General features: G+C 41.1%; 1 protein-coding gene across 3 annotated transcripts in view; it reads left to right on the top strand.

Annotated features, from left to right (window-relative positions):
* Positions 1–1,579: 1,579 nt before the first annotated feature.
* LOC109875032 (chromodomain Y-like protein) overlaps positions 1,580–17,458 on the top strand; it is a 30,276-nt gene continuing 14,397 nt past the window's right edge. The window contains exons 1-2 of one of the 3 annotated variants that reach the window (XM_031809716.1): positions 1,580–1,856; positions 11,838–12,630. In XM_031809716.1, the coding sequence (XP_031665576.1) occupies positions 1,833–1,856; positions 11,838–12,630 (817 nt within the window). In that variant the 5' untranslated portion in view covers positions 1,580–1,832. The remainder of the gene's footprint in view (positions 1,857–11,837; positions 12,631–17,458) is intronic. The other 2 variants (XM_020467172.2, XM_031809717.1) reach the window with 2 other exon arrangements.

Here is a 17,458-nt window from a genome sequence, read left to right as displayed (position 1 = left end):
TTAAAAAACCCTAATAAAATTCTGTGTATAGATAAATAGTTAAGCAGTTAGATTAACAACTCCTTTGTAAGATAAATGTCAAAAATCTCTGATGAAGGCTATGAGGCCGATACGTAAGCTTATTAAAGATCAGTGATACTATCAAGAGCAGTGTGCGGTTTCCTTTTTCATTCATCTTGTTCAACTGTTGCCATGCACTTGCAACAAGAGTGCCTTTTGAATTTTAAGATAAATGTTTTCAAATGAAACATGTATGGAAACAGGTGAATTAACACTCCTCAGTTTGCGGGCTCAAGCAAGCTAAAACCCACATTGTAGCAAAAACTAACTAACAGAAATTGTTAACAAGTTAGAAATGATTTAAACACACTTTACTGTAGGCTACTGTTTACTAGTTAACAAAAAACATATGTATGTCATATAAAATATATTCACCCCACCCAGTATTGTAATCAAAACTTACCAGAAAGCATGTAGTCCTTGGCTCAGACAGTGTAGTAGTGTGGGCTCAATAGCATCTTATTAGTGTGCAAGATCTTGAGAATCAGCTGTACATGTGATAGAAGAACGCACTGTGCATGCAGAATGTTGCAATCCCATTGAATTGGGGACAGTTTAACCAAAATATGTCACAAGACCTAGAATTGCCAAAATTCCTCAAACTCCCGGGCTTAACTTCCCATTAACTTCCCAAAATTCCGGAAATTTACCGGAAAGTTTCCAACCCTTTGCAACCCTAAGTGCAACTTTAGTAATGATGGTGTTGGGAAACAGATCCTTCTTCATTTGTTCAAATTGTAGTTTTATTTGTGAGCTATGTTGAATTTATTACACATCATAGATTTATTTGTGATTTATGGTGGTTTTATTGCAGTCAGATGGAAAAGAGTAAATAGTCATTTTAGGGTCATAGATTTAGCTGGTGGTAACTTCTTGTTAAGAAACTGGGTGGTTCGAGCCCTGAATGCTGATTGGCTGACAGACGTGGTATATCAGATTGTATACCATGGGTATGATAAAACATCTATTTGTACTGCTCTAATTACGTTGGTAACCAGTTTATAATAGCAATAAGCCCCCTCGGAGGTTTGTGGTATATGGCCTATATACCACGGCTAAGGGCTGTATCCAGGCACTCAGCGTTGCGTCATGTTTAAGAACAACCCTTAGCCATGGTATATTGGCCATATACCACACCATTCCTGCCTTATTGCTTAAATAGACACACCGCTGGAATACGGTTTTAACCAATCAGCATTCAGGATTAGACCCACTCCTTGTATAAATGGTGAATATTTGTGAAATATTTGTACATATTCATGGTTTATGGTTTAATTTGTGAAATATCTTTTTTAATATTTACGTTGATGGTTTTATTTACTAAATATGTCAATATATTCACAGATCATAGTTTTACCACGGATCGTGGTAGACATATATACAGAATAAAGAAACAAATCTCACTCCATACTTATCAAACAGCAGAAAACTGTCTCCATATCAATACAGAAGCGTAAAAAAGACATTGACTATGCACCACTGAGCTACCAGCAGTCTGTCTTTCAGTCTAGGGCTAGGCTACAAAACCGCATTCTTATGCGCAAAACATGCGCAGCTGTGAGCGCAAAATAAATAGTTCCGCACACAGACCCAGAGAAAAAAAGTTCTCATGCTGGGCTGGACAGAACACCACCACTGAGTACCTAGCTAACGTTACGAGGATTGGGAGCACGCCAAAGACAGCTAACGTAAACTGGGCTTCATCAAATCTGGAGGTCCTTTTAACCCAATAAGATTTGCTAGCCAAGCGGCGAGAGAAATTGCAACTTATAATGGCCTCGGAAGAGCTTTATGAGGTGAGTTAGCTACTATCTACTGCGAGCTAGCTAGCTGAAATGTATTTTTTTGTTGTTCGTGTAGCTAGCTAAATTAGCTTCTTAGCCAGCCACCTGGTTTGAAAGACACCTCATATTAGCTTGAGCTTCATAAAAATTTCAGCCCAGGAAGTTGCCTACTAAATCGAAATTGGGCCACCTTAACGATAGCTAGCTTGCTGACTGTTCGTTAGCCAACGTTAGTTAGCAGTGATACCGACGATGCATGTCATGTGTTCTTTGCTATTTTACCCGACCAACTTGCTTAAGCTAAGCTAGTGAGTGAGCTACCTAGCTAGCTATTGGGTACTACAGTCTCTGCAGCAAGAGGGTTTTGCCTCACCTCTAACTTCGGTCTTGTGGCCAGGTTTTTAAACAAATCAATGGAACATAGGTTTATGCTTTCACATAGGTACTATTCTATATGTAATTATGTGAATGCTTTCCAGTTATTAACGTTCGGAGTAGTCCAGGCAGTTATGTGCCACATTTTCGGTGATATGTGAACTTTTTCATAAAAGTATTAAACTTGGTACAATTATTATTCGTTTGGGGCCCAGAACATTTTCAGATATAAAACGCCTCCTGGTGGCTATTGTCCGTTCCGAGGAGTAAAAAGTAGACTTACCAATTACTTCGTGTTTTTACGAATAACAATTTTGAGTTATTAAAGCGATTAAAACGAGTCACTCTGTTACTAATGAATGACTGCAATTGAATTGGCCACAAGGGGATATCAGTCACAAACCACAGTTAGAGTAGAGGAAAGGGATGTATAGTTCAGTACAGTAGAGCACACCAGGGATGTGAGAAATGGAAAAATGTTCATAATGTTTAAACAGAAAATAAAAAGTTAAAACCATACAAAAAAATCAAAAAATTCCAGGTAAATTCACTACAGCTGCCAGCACCGGTTTGGGTCTCGTGGTGCGTCCCTTTCAGATGCTTAAGCATTGCACCTGTACTACCATTACTACCATTTACTGTATATCAATTCCACCTCGCAAGTTTCCACCTCGCAATTCCACATCCACCTCGCATTTAACTTCTCAAAGTATTGCCATATACTGTAGGACTTCGCTGCTGTCGCTTCCTCATTGACATTTTTCCAGCTGGGGGGGCACTATTTTTATGTTTGGAAAAATAACGTTCCCAAAGTAAATGGCCTATTTGTATATAATTGACACATTAGGATAGAAAACACTATAAAGTTTCCAAAACTGTCTAAATATTGTCTGTGAGGATGACAGAACTGATATTGCAGGTGAAACCCTGAGGAAAATAAAACCAGGAAGTGGCTTCTATTTTGAAAAGATGTTCCATAGCCTGCCTTTGCTCCATTTTAAAGGGATATCAACCAGATTCCTTTTCCTATCGCCTCCTCAAGGTGTCAACAGTCGTTAGACATAGTTTCAGGCTTTTATTTTGAAAAATGAGCGAGAACAATAACATTGAGTCATTGTATGGCTGGGTGCCAACAGCGTTTTGTAAGCGCAACAGAGTTTGGGCAGCCATTGTCTCTTCCTCTCCTCCCTCTCCTACTGAAAAAGACGGTTGCGGTTGATATATTACCGATTTATATATTTGAAAAACAACCTGAGGATTGATTATAAAAAAAGTTTGACATGTTTCTGTGGACATTAAGGATACTATTTGGAATTTCCGTCTGCGTTGTCGTGACCGCTCTTTCCTGTGGATTTCTGAACATAACGCTCCAAACAAAAGGAGGTATTTTGGATATATAAATTATCGTTGTGGAACAAAAGGAACATTTATTGTGTAACTGGGAGTCTCGTGAGTGAAAACATCTGAAAATCATCAAAGGTAAACGATTAATTTGATTGCTTTTCTGATTTTCGTGACCAAGCTACTTGATGCTAGGTGTTCATAATGTTTTGTCGAGCGATTGATAAACTTACACAAATGCTTGGATTGCTTTCGCTGTAAAGCATATTTTCAAAATGACACGACAGGTGGATTAACAAAAGGCTAAGCTGTGTTTTGCTATATTGCACTTGTGACTTCATGAATATAAATATTTTTAGTAATATTATTTGAATGTGGCGCTCTACAATTCAGTGGTTGTTTGATGACAATTATCATGCTAAAGGGATGAGTAGCGTCAAGAAGTTAACGGCGATGACATGGTGGTTGATTCCTCGACTGTCAACTCCTGGTGTCGACTCCCATTTCTGACTGTCAAGATTTGATTCCGCTTTTTGGAACGGAGGAGACTTATTACTTGCCATACTTCCGAGAACAAACACACATCTTTCATAGTGAACTAGCGAGGGACGGAGAGAGAGGGGAGGGGCACAGTATAGGCAGGTCGGCCAACAGGCAGACAGTCAAAACCGTGCATTAGGCCTATCTATATACAATCAAATGCTTTATCTCACAATTTCTTGGCTTGCAAAGTCAGTAAAGTACAGCCTATCATCAATGAATAGGCTAGGATATTCTACGTCCAACAGACCGAAGACTGAGCACACACACTCGCATCATTAGAGAAGCGAAGGAGCAGGCGAGCCAACGAGGTAGCGAGCGGCCGGGGCAGAAATAATTGTGTGCATATCTTGGTAATCTGTGTCTTGCAAATTCACGAAAGTAGCCGAAAAATGTGCCTCTTCCCCTCTGGTTTTCTTAACATTTTACAATTTTCCCCAGGCCTTTTATAGCCTATTGTTTAGTTAGGCTATAACATGAAAAATTACGTTTGGGATATGTGCACTGTGATTTTTAATTGTATTTTTCTTAATCCCAATTTAGATTACAGTATAATGTAATATACTACAATACTTCTCTATTGTACCAGGGGTCGAATTAACTTTCAAAATGCAGCAATTTTTAAACTGCGGACCATCAAACAAATCAATGCAATTTAAACAATTTCACCTTGCGTTTCATATTGAACTTAAAAAATAAAAATCTTCAGTAGAGGGATGCGGCGTGTGCAACTCTAGTTTTTCTTCACACAAAATATGTTAGTGCAACACATTCGGCAGGAAATGTCATCTGATGAAAACAATTTCAACAGAAGTGCAACGCTATTTGGCTAGCAGCCACACAAGTAAATTAGTTTACAATAAAACGTTTTGCAAAAACGATGCATGGCCATCATATTTCTGTATATCATAAAGAGACTATAGCCAGCTACATTTCCTAATGTTTTGCTTAAAGTTAATCTTGCATTTTTAACTTGCTACCGGAGAAAAACTACCCTGGAGAAACGTACCAGAGAGAAGTAGCCTACATATCAGTCAGCGCTGTCTGGTGATCCAATGACAAGAGCATGGATATTTCATCCGAGTAGAGATGTGCAACTGAAGCACGAAATTAGTCCTTTTACATTCATGATTTGGAGCGAACCTTGACTGAAGCGGTGCAGAATTTACAAAAAGAAGCCTTTAAATCTGCACTTTCAAAACCCAGCTAGATATGTTTTCAGTGTTTTCTTTCCTTTTCTGCGTGAAATGTGAAATCCTGTATTAACGCGACCCCTGACTACTAACATCTCCCTGCTTGCCTCTTCCTGCTCCTGCATTGCAGACTGCTTACCACTGTCTGCCTCACTATTGTTTTAAAAATAGATTTTTATATATATGAGAATAATATTAAATCATATTTAAATGGTCTTTATACTGTATTTCACTAAATTTTATGAATGTTTTATTTAATTTACAATGACGGCCTACCAAAAGGCCTCCTGCGGGGCCTGGGATTAAAAAATAAATCTAGGACAAAACACATAACACTACATAAAGAGAGACCTAAGACAACAACATAGCAAGGCAGCAACACATGACAGCACCCCATGGTAGCAACTTAACAACAACAACAACATGGTAGCAAAACATGGTACAAACAATATTGGGCACAGACGACAGCACAAAGGGCAAGAAGGTAGAGACAACGATACATCCACACAAAGCAGCAGCAGGAGTGTCCATGATTTAGTAAGAGTGTCCATGATTCTTTGAATGAAGAGAAACTGTCCAGTTTGAGTGTTTTCAGTCGCTAGCTGCAGTGAACTGAAAAGATGAGCGACCCAGGGATGTGTGTGCTTTGGGGACCTTTAACAGAATGTGACTGGCAGAACGGGTGTTGTATGTGGAGGATGAGGGCTGCAGTACATTTCTCAGATAGGGGGGAGTGAGGCCATAGAGGGTTTTATAAATAAGCAACCAGTGGGTCTTGCAACGAGTATACAGATATGACAAGTTTACAGAGGAGTATAGAGTGCAGTGATGTATCCTATAAGGATCTTTGGTGGCAAAATCTGATGGCCGAATGGTAAAGAACATCTAGCCGCTCGAGAGCACCCTTACCTGCCGTTCTATAAATTATGTCTCCGTAATCTAGCATGGGTAGGATGGTCATCTGATTCTGGGTTATTTTGGCAGCTGGGTGAAAGAGGAGTGATTACGATACAGGATACCAAGTCTAGATATAACTTTAGCCTGCAGCTTTAATATGTTCTGAGAGAAGAACAGTGTACCGTCTAGCCGTACTCCTAGGTACTTGTATGAGATGACTACCTCAAGATCTAAACCCTCAGAGGTAGTAATCACACGTGGGAGGAGGGGCATTCTTCTTACCAAACCACATGACCTTGTTCTGAGCACCTCCAAAATAAATGTAAATGGTAGAGAAAGCTTGTTGGACACTAAGAAAGCTTTGTTGTAGAGCATTTAACACAACTTCTGGTGAGGGGCCAGCTGAGTATAAGACTGTATCATCTGCATATAAATGGAGGAGAGCTTCCTACTGCCTGAGCTATGTTGTTGATCTAAATTGAGAGAGTGGGGCTTAGGATCAAGCCTTGGGTGACGGGCAGTGGCTGAGACTGCAGATTTTCTGACTTTATACACTGCACTCTTTGAGAGAGGTAGTTAGCAAACCAGCCCAAAGACCCCTCCGACACCAATACTCCTTAGCCGGCCCACAAGAATGGAATGGTCTACCGTATCAAAAGCTTTGGCCAAGTCAATAAAAATAGCAGCACAATATAGCTTAGAATCAAGTGCAGTGGTGACATCATTGAGGACCTTTAAGGTTGCAGTGACATGTCCATAATCTGAGCGGAATCCAGATGGATTGCATACCCGAGAGAATACTATAGCCCTCAAGGAAGCCATTCAGTTGATTAGAAATAGGCCTATAACAGTTAGGATCAGCTTGATCTCCCCCTTTTAAATAAAGGATGAAGCGTGGCTGCCTTCCAAGCAATGGTAACCTCCCCATAAAGGAGAGACAGGCTTGGTTATAATAGGGGGAGCAACCTTAAAGAAAGGGTCTAAACCATCTGACCCAGTTGTTTTTTGGGGGTCAAGTTTAAGAAGCTCCTTTAGCACCTTGGACTCAGAGACTGCCTGCAGGGAGAAACTTTGTAGCGGGGCAGAGGGATAAGTATCAGGGTTGGTCGCATTAAAGGGGTGGGAGATGAGGAAGTGTTGGACGGGCAAGGAGGCATGGCTGAGTCGAATAGGAATCCAGACTTGATGAAGTGGTGATTAAAGAGCTCAGCTATGTGCTTATTGTCAGTAACAACCACATCATCAACATTAAGGGACATGGGCAGCTGTGAGGAGGGTTTATACTCCAGGTATTTAACTGTTTTCCAGAACTTCTTGGGATTAGACCAACAGAGAGAGAACTGCTCCTTAAAGTAATTAACATTGGCCTTCCGGATATCCTGAGTGCACTTATTTCTCATTTGCCTGAACGATTGCAAGCATCTATGACAAATCAGGACAGGTCGTTTCACTGAGCAGCCATTACGAACACTGGCTGTAAAACAGTGATCACTAAGGTATCAGTATGGTGTTTTCTGTAATGACCTATCAGGATTATTTGTGAGGATAACATTGAGGAGAGTAGCCTTTTCTGGGTGTTTGGAGTCATACCTTGTGGGATTTGTAATAATCTGAGAAAGATTTAGAGAGTCCCATTGCTTTAGAACTTGGTCAGGTTGTTTTTAAGCATGTCCCAGTTTAGGTCACCAAGCAGGACAAATGTAGACTTCGTGTAAGGGGCCAGGAGAGAGTTTAGGGCAGGTAGGGTGCAGATGGAGGACGATAACACCCAGCAACAGTCAACAAAGAGCTATTTGAAAGTTTAATGCTTAAAACCAGCAAATCGAAAAAGGTTAAAACCAGAAAGGTTAACATCAGTATTCAAAACACTCTTCCTTAACCACGTCTCAGTAAGGACCGGACCAACACATCTGGATTGGAGCCGTGAACCCACACTTTCAATTGATCCATTTTAGGTAATAAGCTTCTAATGTGCAGAGAACCCAGGCTTTTACGAGAGCAGAAATCCGTGAAGCAGAGTCAGAATTGGCGCTAGCAACAGTAGATGGGCCAGGGTGTACATGCATATTTCCAGATATCATCAACAGTAATACAATCAAGGCACGGCAGAGGACAGGGAGAGCTCTGCAGTGCTGATTCATGACATTTGAATGTGCATTTGATGGCAACAAGATCATATTGTACAGCAATTTCATCAGGTAACACGAATACAAAGCTGGCGAGAGGTGTTTAGAATAGGATGAGAGGCCAAAAGTCTGTGTAAACAATAGTCAGAGTCCCGAGTGTGGGAACAAACAGTCTGTCCCATGGTTGGGTAAAGAAAGTTTGTAGTCAACAAAGTATACAGGAGTAATGGGGCAAAATGCACAAGAAAAAGAAAATCTATATATATAACAACTTGGGGCTAGCCATTCTAAGTTCAGAGTCACTCGCACCAACATGACAGTGCATTCTAACACTGTAAAAGGCCCTTAGTTGGCTCTTGTGTATTTTATGACAATTTGAAGAGAAGGAAGTTATTCATGCGTTTGATAAGATTAAAGATTCTCTCATGGGACCCTATTTCAATTTCAGGGGATCCCAAGTTTTGGAACCACTGTACTACTAACCTTTCTCTCGGCTTGCTTCCTCTCTCTGTCTCCTTCACCTCCTGCATTGCAGCCTGCCTCAGCTTCACCACTGTCTGCCTCACCACTGGTACGCAATATAATATTATTTATGTTGATTTGAAAATTGGATTACACTTTTTAAATCATACATAATGCTTGAAAATGAAGCTCGGGTTTGGGGTAATGCAGAATCAACCATTTCGGATTCTGCTTTACTGAAAATGTATGAATGGAGTCAACCATTGATACCAAGCTAAGGCAGGAGCAACTGCACACTGCTAACCCCAAGAATGACATAAGGAGGATGGAGTCTTTCAGCAGTTGATGTCGCAACAGAATCTGCTGCATCTTCTGGCCGAATAAAATGCACAACAGTAAGCTATACAAGAAGACAATATGTCACACAGCCTATCAAGAGACTGATTTTGATGACATGGCCACATTCTCAGAATGCCCATATATAGACTCATTATCGAATTATGTCCATATGGAGATGAAGTGGATTGAAGTATAGAATATTAGATCTTTGTCGGCCTATGTGGACAGCTCCTCTGGCTAGAGAGTCATCTTCTATGACCCTGTCGGTCATCCATGCAATGAATCTTCATCACATACTCTACCATACTCTCTTGCCTAAATTGACAATTTGTCTGGCCTAGATGGTCATATGCATTCCAACCTTCTACTTGGTACAGCTGAAGGAGGTTCCTTCCATCTTGTCTTTATTTCCTTTGCTGCTGCTTGGTCTTTGGGAGTCTAGGCCGGGGTGTTGATAATTGTTGTTGTGAAAAGGGCTATATAAAGAACATTAGTATTCAGTGAGTTTGAAATGCTGCACCAATGCATAATTTGTGGGAGGATTTGCTCATTTTCAGTTTTTTTCTTCATGGACATTTCAACATGCGCTTTAGTCCATAAAGTAAAATTGTGAATTGCTCCAAAATGGACATGTTCTCTTCTGAAAAATAATTTGGCGAGTGGCATTTGCTTTCTTACCCTGGCAGTCCATCGTTTTATATAATAGTCTGAACTGTTTGTGATTGTAATCCTTGACCATCGAAACATAGGGGTAGAAATAACATTTTCCATGTTATGTTTGGTACAGGAGATATGACGCAAAATATTATTATATATATATATATTTTGTACCTTTTTTTTTATTTTACTTGACAATTCAGTTAAGAACAAATTCTTATTTTCAATGATGGCCTAGGAACAGGGGTTTAACTGCCTTGTTCAGGGGCTGAAAAAACAGATTTTTACCTTGTCATTTCGGGGATTTGCTCTTGCAACCTTTCGGTTACTAGTTCAACGCTCTAACCACTAGGCTACCTACTGAACAAAATATAAACGCAACATGAAGTCTTGGTCCCATGTTTCATGAGCTGAAATAAAAGATCCCAGAAATGTTCCATAAGCACAAAAAGCGTATTTCTCAAAAATCTTTGTTAATATCCCATTGGTGAGCATTTATCCTTTGCCAAGATAATCCAGCCATCTGACAGGTGTGGCATATTAAATGGCATGATTATTACATAAGTGCACCTTGTGCTGGGGGCAATAAAAGGCCACTAAAATGTGCAGTTTTGTCACACAATGCCACAGATGTTTTGAGGGAGCATGCAATTGGCATGCTGACTGCAGGAATGTCCACCAGGGCTGTTGCCAGAGAATTGAATGTTCATTCTACCATAAGCCACCTCCACCGTCGTTTTAGAGAATTTGGCAGTACGTCCAACCGGCCTCACAACCGCAGACCACGTGTGACCACGTGTAACCACGTCAGCCCAGGACCTCCACATCCGGCTTCTTCCCCTGTGGGATCGTCTGAGACCAGCCAACTGGACAGCTGATGAAACTGAGGAGTATTTCTGTCTTTCATAATGCCATTTTATAGGGGGGAAAACATTCTGATTGGCTTGGCCTGGCTCCCAAGTGACTGCGCCCCTGCCCAGTCTTGTGATATCCATGGATTAGGGCCTAATTCATTCATTTCAATTGACTGATTTCCTTATATGAACTGTAACTGTTGCATTTTATAGTTTTGTTCAGTGTACATTTTTGTAATGGGAAATGGCAGCCATGAGCTGTTTTTGGGATAGCTCCATATCTGAAAGTTTTTCATGCTTTTATGAAAAGGTGAACATTAATTTTCACATATGGCCTGGACGATAGGTGAACTGTTACAAGTTGCCAGCCTATCCTCTCTACTATATGAGGTAATGGATTAAAGTTACATTGAACATTTTAGTTTCAAACTCAATATGCTGATGTTGTCTTTTGTTCAAGTTTGCCATTTACCTGTAGTTAAATTGCCTACATTGACAATCTTACACACAGACAGTTCGGGTTAAACACACAAATAACTACACTAATCAGCAATATATCTATGAAATCAAAACGTATAGGAGGAATATCATAAAGTAGGCCAATACAAAAAAATCTGGCCCAATTAGCCATGAAATCTTCTATTCATTAGTCACTGCCTGTGGATATAAACAGCCTTTTTGGAGTTGGTGGTCTAGGTCTAATACTATGGCTAGGACCATTGGGATGAAAACAGTTCATGACTTATGTGGCTGGGGTCCTTGATGATACAGAGGGCGGCAGTGGTTAATGTCCTTGATAGATGGCAACTCTGTTCCTAGGTGCCTCCTTCTAGGCTAGGTCAATATATGTGGGGCTGCCTTATTTTTAAGGTCTACCCTGAGTTAGAAACATCCTACTGGAGATCTGAGGGTGTTAGAAGAAGCTATAGCAGGGTCATATTCATTAGTGCAAACGGATAGCAAAAACAAGCATTTCTTATTGGACAGTTTAGGGAGTCCTGCCCTGTTTGTCCTTTTTTGTCCATTTGGGTGCCTGGTGAATACGACCCTGGAATATCACAGAGGATTTCACCATATGGCTGATTGTTTCTCACGTCACGTAGTCCATTGTATGCTATAGCCGTTACATTTTAGTCTCATGATGTGACTTAGTGACTGCCCTAAATCCAGTCATTGCCACTGCCAACTATTTTTAAAATTCTGTTACAGGTTGAGAGAATTGTGGACAAACGGAAGAACAAGAAAGGAAAGATTGAGTACCTGGTGCGCTGGAGGGGCTATGGCTATGAGGGGGACACCTGGGAGCCCGAGACGCACCTCTCTGCCTGTGTGGAGTTCATTCACGATTTTAATCGGCAACACGGCGAAAAACAGAGGGACAGTACTTTACTGCGCTCCACTCGAAGCACTCCCAGCACGACCCACAGTTCGAGAAACAACGCCCGCAAACAGATCTGCAGGCCTCAGCCACACAGTGGAGCAGGAAGCCATGCTCTAGTAAAACCCGGGAATTCCTCTTCCCCCACCGCAGCAGCTACGGCCATCTCGAAACCGTTGCCACCACTTGACCCTGGCGTGGCACACACTAGAACGAATATGCAGCTTAACTTGAGCCAAAAGTACAGTGTTTCGGCCACCGGTGACATTTGTAGACCTTGCTTCACAAGCGGGCCTGCGGCTTCTCCGGTGGGCACGGTGCGTCGGAGCATGGACCTGGCGAAGTCCGGGATCAAAATCCTAGTACCCAAAAGCCCCATGAGCAGCCGGGCGGACTCTGAGTCGTCGCCTAGCGAGGCGGCCCACTGTCTGGAGCAAGGGGGTCAGGAGCAGGACTCTGTGCCCCCAGAGGTAGCCCTTTTGGAAAAGCCTCCAGGGTTGTTGCTGGGGCCTGGGGAAGAAAGAGCGCGCATGGGGACCCGGCCCAGGATTCAAAGCCAAAGCCCATTAATTCCTCAGCAAGTCCCCATCACCCCCGCATCAATACGCACACTCAATGGGAAAGGTAAGGCTCTAGGGCGATTCCACGCCAGCGGAAAATATTTTTTGGTATCGCAATTCTCCACTAGGAGGAAAGCTGTTTGAAAAGTTTTTTACATTTATCATGATGAAAGTAGCCATTTTAGGCCCTTTTTAGACCTATACAGTGGGGAGAATAATTATTTGATACACTACCGATTTTGCAGGTTTTCCTCCTTACAAAGCATGGAGAGGTCTGTCATTTTTATCATAGGTACACTTAAACGGTGAGAGACGGAATCTAAAACAAAAATCCTGAAAATCACATTGTATGATTTTTAAGTAATTAATTAGCATTTTATTGCATGACATAAGTATTTGATACATCAGAAAAGCAGAACCTAATATTTGGTACAGAAACCTTTGTTTGCAATTACAGAGATCATACGTTTCCTGCAGTTCTTGACCAGGTTTGCACACACTGCAGCAGGGATTTTGGGCCACTCCTCTGTATAGACCTTCTCCAGATCCTTCAGGTTTCGGGGCTGTCGCTGGACAATACGGACTTTCAGCTTCCTTCAAAGATTTTCTATTGGGTTCAGGTCTGGAGACTGGCTAGGCCACTCCAGGACCTTGAGATGCTTCTTATGGAGCCACTCCTTAGTTGCCCTGGCTGTGTGTTTCGGGTCGTTGTCATGCTGGAAGACCCAGCCACGACCCATCTTCAATGCTCTTACTGAGGGAAGGAGGTTGTTGGCCAAGATCTCGCGATACATGGCCCCATCCATCCTCCCCTCAATACGGTGCAGTCGTCCTGCCCCCTTTGCAGAAAAGCATCCCCAAAGAATGATGTTTCCACCTCCATGCTTCACGGTTGGGATGGTGTTCTTGGGGTTGTACTCATCCTTCTTCTTCCTCCAAACACGGCGAGTGGAGTTTAGACCAAAAAGCTCTATTTTTGTCTCATCAGACCACATGACCTTCTCCCATTCCTCCTCTGGATCATCCAGATGGTCATTGGCAAACTTCAGACGGGCCTGGACATGCGCTGGCTTGAGCAGGGGGACCTTGCGTGCACTGCATGATTTTAATCCATGACGGTGTAGTGTGTTACTAATGGTTTTATTTGATACTGTGGTCCCAGCTCTCTTCAGGTCATTGACCAGGTTCCTGCCGTGTAGTCCCTCACCTTCCTCATGATCATTGATGCCCCACAAGGTGAGATCTTGCATGGAGCCCCAGACCGAGCGTGATTGACCGTCATCTTGAACTTCTTCCATTTTCGAATAATTGCGCCAACAGTTGTTGCCTTCTCACCAAGCTGCTTGCCTATTGTCCTGTAGCCCATCCCAGCCTTGTGCAGGTCTACAATTTTATCCCTGATGTCCTTACACGGCTCTCTGGTCTTGGCCATTGTGGAGAGGTTGGAGTCTGTTTGAGTGTGTGTACATGTGTCTTTTATACAGGTAACGAGTTCAAACAGGTGCAGTTTATACAGGTAATGAGTGGAGAACAGGAGGGCTTCTTAAAGAAAAACTAACAGGTCTGTGAGAGCTGGAATTCTTACTGATTGGTAGGGGATCAAATACTTATGCCATGCAATAAAATGCTAATTAATTACTTAAAAATCATACAATGTGATTTTCTGGATTTTTGTTTTATATTCTGCCTCTCACAGTTGAAGTGTACCTATGATAAAAATTACAGACCTCTATATGCTTTGTAAGTAGGAAAACCTGCTGATTTAGCAGGTTATCAAATCTCCCCACTGTACATGCATCCTATAAGACCCTATGATCTGTAAACTGTACATGATACAGACATCTTTGTCATTATACTCCTAATAGTGTGCTCTAACATGCAGTATGTCTAGATTCTGAAATACAAATTTTCACATTCATTTATTCAACATTAACTATTTAATGGATATCAAAACTACCCATTTTGATTTAGCTTATTTTTTTAGATATACTGTTTGGAACAATATACTCTTCAAACGCATCGCATTTTCAGAGTGGGCTCTCTTGGTACTTGTAACAATGTGACCCATTTTTTATACATGAACATTTACATTATAGGTCATTAACCAATCTCAGCCCTCCTTTAGGATTGCACATTCAGCAATCACCAGCAGAGGGCATTCCTTGTAATCCATTCGCTGTGTTGGTGGTGCCCATAAAATTGATCAGAACTTCAGAATAGGCGGAGAGCCCACTCTGGAAAAGTGATATACTCTACAAGTACATCGTTCCAAACTATATGTCTTTTAAAATGAACAAAATCAAAAAGGGTTGTTGAGAGATTAATGTTAAATAAATGAAAGTGTATTTCAAAATCTAACATACTCCTTATAGTGTGCTCTATGTACGGTTCACAGATCATAAGGTCTTACAAGAGGCATGTATTCGTACCCCCTGACTTATTCCCAATTGTGTTACAGCCTGAATTCAAAATTGATTAAATAAATACATCTCACCCATCTACACACAACCCCATAATAACAAACTGAAAACATGTTTTTACAAATGTTAGATAATTGATTGAAAACGAAATACAGAAATATCTAATTTACATAAGAATTCACAGTCAATACATGTTAAAATCACCTTTGGCAGTGATTACAGCTGAGCGTCTTTCTGGGTAAGTCTCTAAGAGTAAGAGCTTTACACACCTGGATTGTATAATTTTTGCACATTATTCTTAAAAAATTATTCAAGGTCTGTCAAGTTGTTTGTTGATCATTGCTAGACAGCCATTTCTAAGTCTTGACAATTTTTTTGTATTTATTATGGATCCCCATTAGCTGATGCCAAAGCAGCAGCTACTCTTACTGGTTCCAGCAAAATTTAAGGCAGTTTATACAATTTTAAAACATTACAATACATTCACAGATTTCACACCACACTGTGTGCCCGCAGGCCCCTTCTCCACCACTACCACATGTCTACAGTACTACATCCATGTGTATGTATAGTACGTATGTTATCATGTGTGTATGCATGTCTGTGCCAATGTTTGTTGCTTCACAGTCCCTGTTGTTCCATAAGTTTTTTTTACTGTTCAAGTTCAAATTTTACTGCTTGTATGAGTTACTTGATGTGGAATAATAGACTTCAGTGTAGTCATGGCTTTATGTAGTACTGTGTGCCTCACATAGTCTGTTTCGGACTTGGGAACTGTGAAGAGACCTTTTGTGGGGTATGCATGGGTGTCCGAGCTGTGTGCCAGTAGTTTAGACAGACAGCTCGGTGCATTCAACATGTCAATACCTCTCAGTGAAGAAGTCAATCTCTTCTCCACTTTCAGCCAGGAGAGATTGACATTAATATTAGCTCTCTGTGTACATCCAAGGGCCAGCCGTGCTGCTCTGTTCTGAGCCAATTCCAATTTTCCTAATTCCTTTTTTGTGGCACCTGACCACACGACTGAACAGTAGTCAAGGTGTGACAACTTGTGCCTGTAGGACCTGCCTTGTTGATAGTGTTAAGGCAGAGCATCACTTTATTATAGACAGACTTCTCCCCATCTTAGCTACTACTGCATCAATATATTTTGACCATGGCAGTTTACATTCTAGTGTTACTCCAAGCAGTTTAGTCATCTCAACTTGCTCAATTTCCACATAATTTATTACAAGATTTCGTTGAGGTTTAGTGAGTGTTTTGTTCCAAATACAATGCTTTTAGTTTTACAAATATTTAGGGCTAACTTATTCCTTGCCAACCACTCTGAAACTAACTGCAGCTCTTTGTTGAGTGTTGCAGTCATTTCAGCCGCTGTATATTTTCAAACTGATTTAAAGTCTAAACTGGCCACTCCGGAACATTCAATGTCGTCTTGGTAAGCAACTCCAGTCTATATTTGTCCTTGTGCAGCCACCATCATAACTGAAAATATGAAGAGTGGTACTCAGTGATGTGTTGTTGGATTTGGTTCAAACAATGCTTTTTATTCTGGACATAGTTAATTTATTTTCCAAATGATTGGCAGTTTTACTTTAGTTTCTTATTACAAACAGGATGCATGTCTTTGGAATATGTTTTTATTCTGTACAGGCTTCCTTCTTTTCACTCTGTTATTTGTTAGTATTGTGGAGTAACTACAGTGCATTTGGAATGTAATTCAGACCCCTTCACCTTTTCCACATTTTGTGACATTAAAAGCCTATTCTAAAAAAATATATTTTTTAAAATGTCCCCCTCAATCTACACAATACCCCATAATAACAAAGCGTTAACAGGTTTTTAGAAATGTTTGCAAATGTATAAACATTTTTAAACAAATACCATATTCACATACGAGTATTCAGCCCCTTTGCTATTCGACTCGAAATTGAGCTCAGGTGCATCCTGTTTCCATTAATAATCATTGATGTTTCTACAACTTGATTGGTGTCCACCTGTGGTAAATTCAATTGATTGGACATGATATGGAAAGGCACACAACTGTCTATATAAGGTCCCACAGTTGACCGTGCACATCAGAGCAAAAACCAGGCAATGAGGTCGAAGGAATGGTCCGTAGAGGATTGCGTCGAGGCACAGATATGGCGAAAATAACCGAAAAATGTCTGCAGCATTGAAGGTCCCCAAGAACACATTTGCCTCCATCATTCTTAAATGGAAGAAGTTTAGAGCAACCAAGACTCTTTCTAGAGCTGGCTGCCTGGCCAAACTAAGCAATCGGGGGAGAAGGGCCTTGGTCAGGGAGGTGACCAAGAACCCGATGCCGTCGGGGATACGCTAAATACAAATGTGATTCACATTTTCAAACAGTCCAGATTTTCCAACGGGGCTATAGGGCAAGTTTTTTTTCTTCTCTCACCTGATTAGCCTCATTTCACTGCCAAAAAATGTAATAATCTAGTGTTCAGC

Source organism: Oncorhynchus kisutch, linkage group LG30 (genome assembly GCF_002021735.2).
Source record: "Oncorhynchus kisutch isolate 150728-3 linkage group LG30, Okis_V2, whole genome shotgun sequence".
Lineage (NCBI taxonomy): Eukaryota > Metazoa > Chordata > Actinopteri > Salmoniformes > Salmonidae > Oncorhynchus > Oncorhynchus kisutch.
This window is presented reverse-complemented; position numbering and strand designations above follow the sequence as displayed.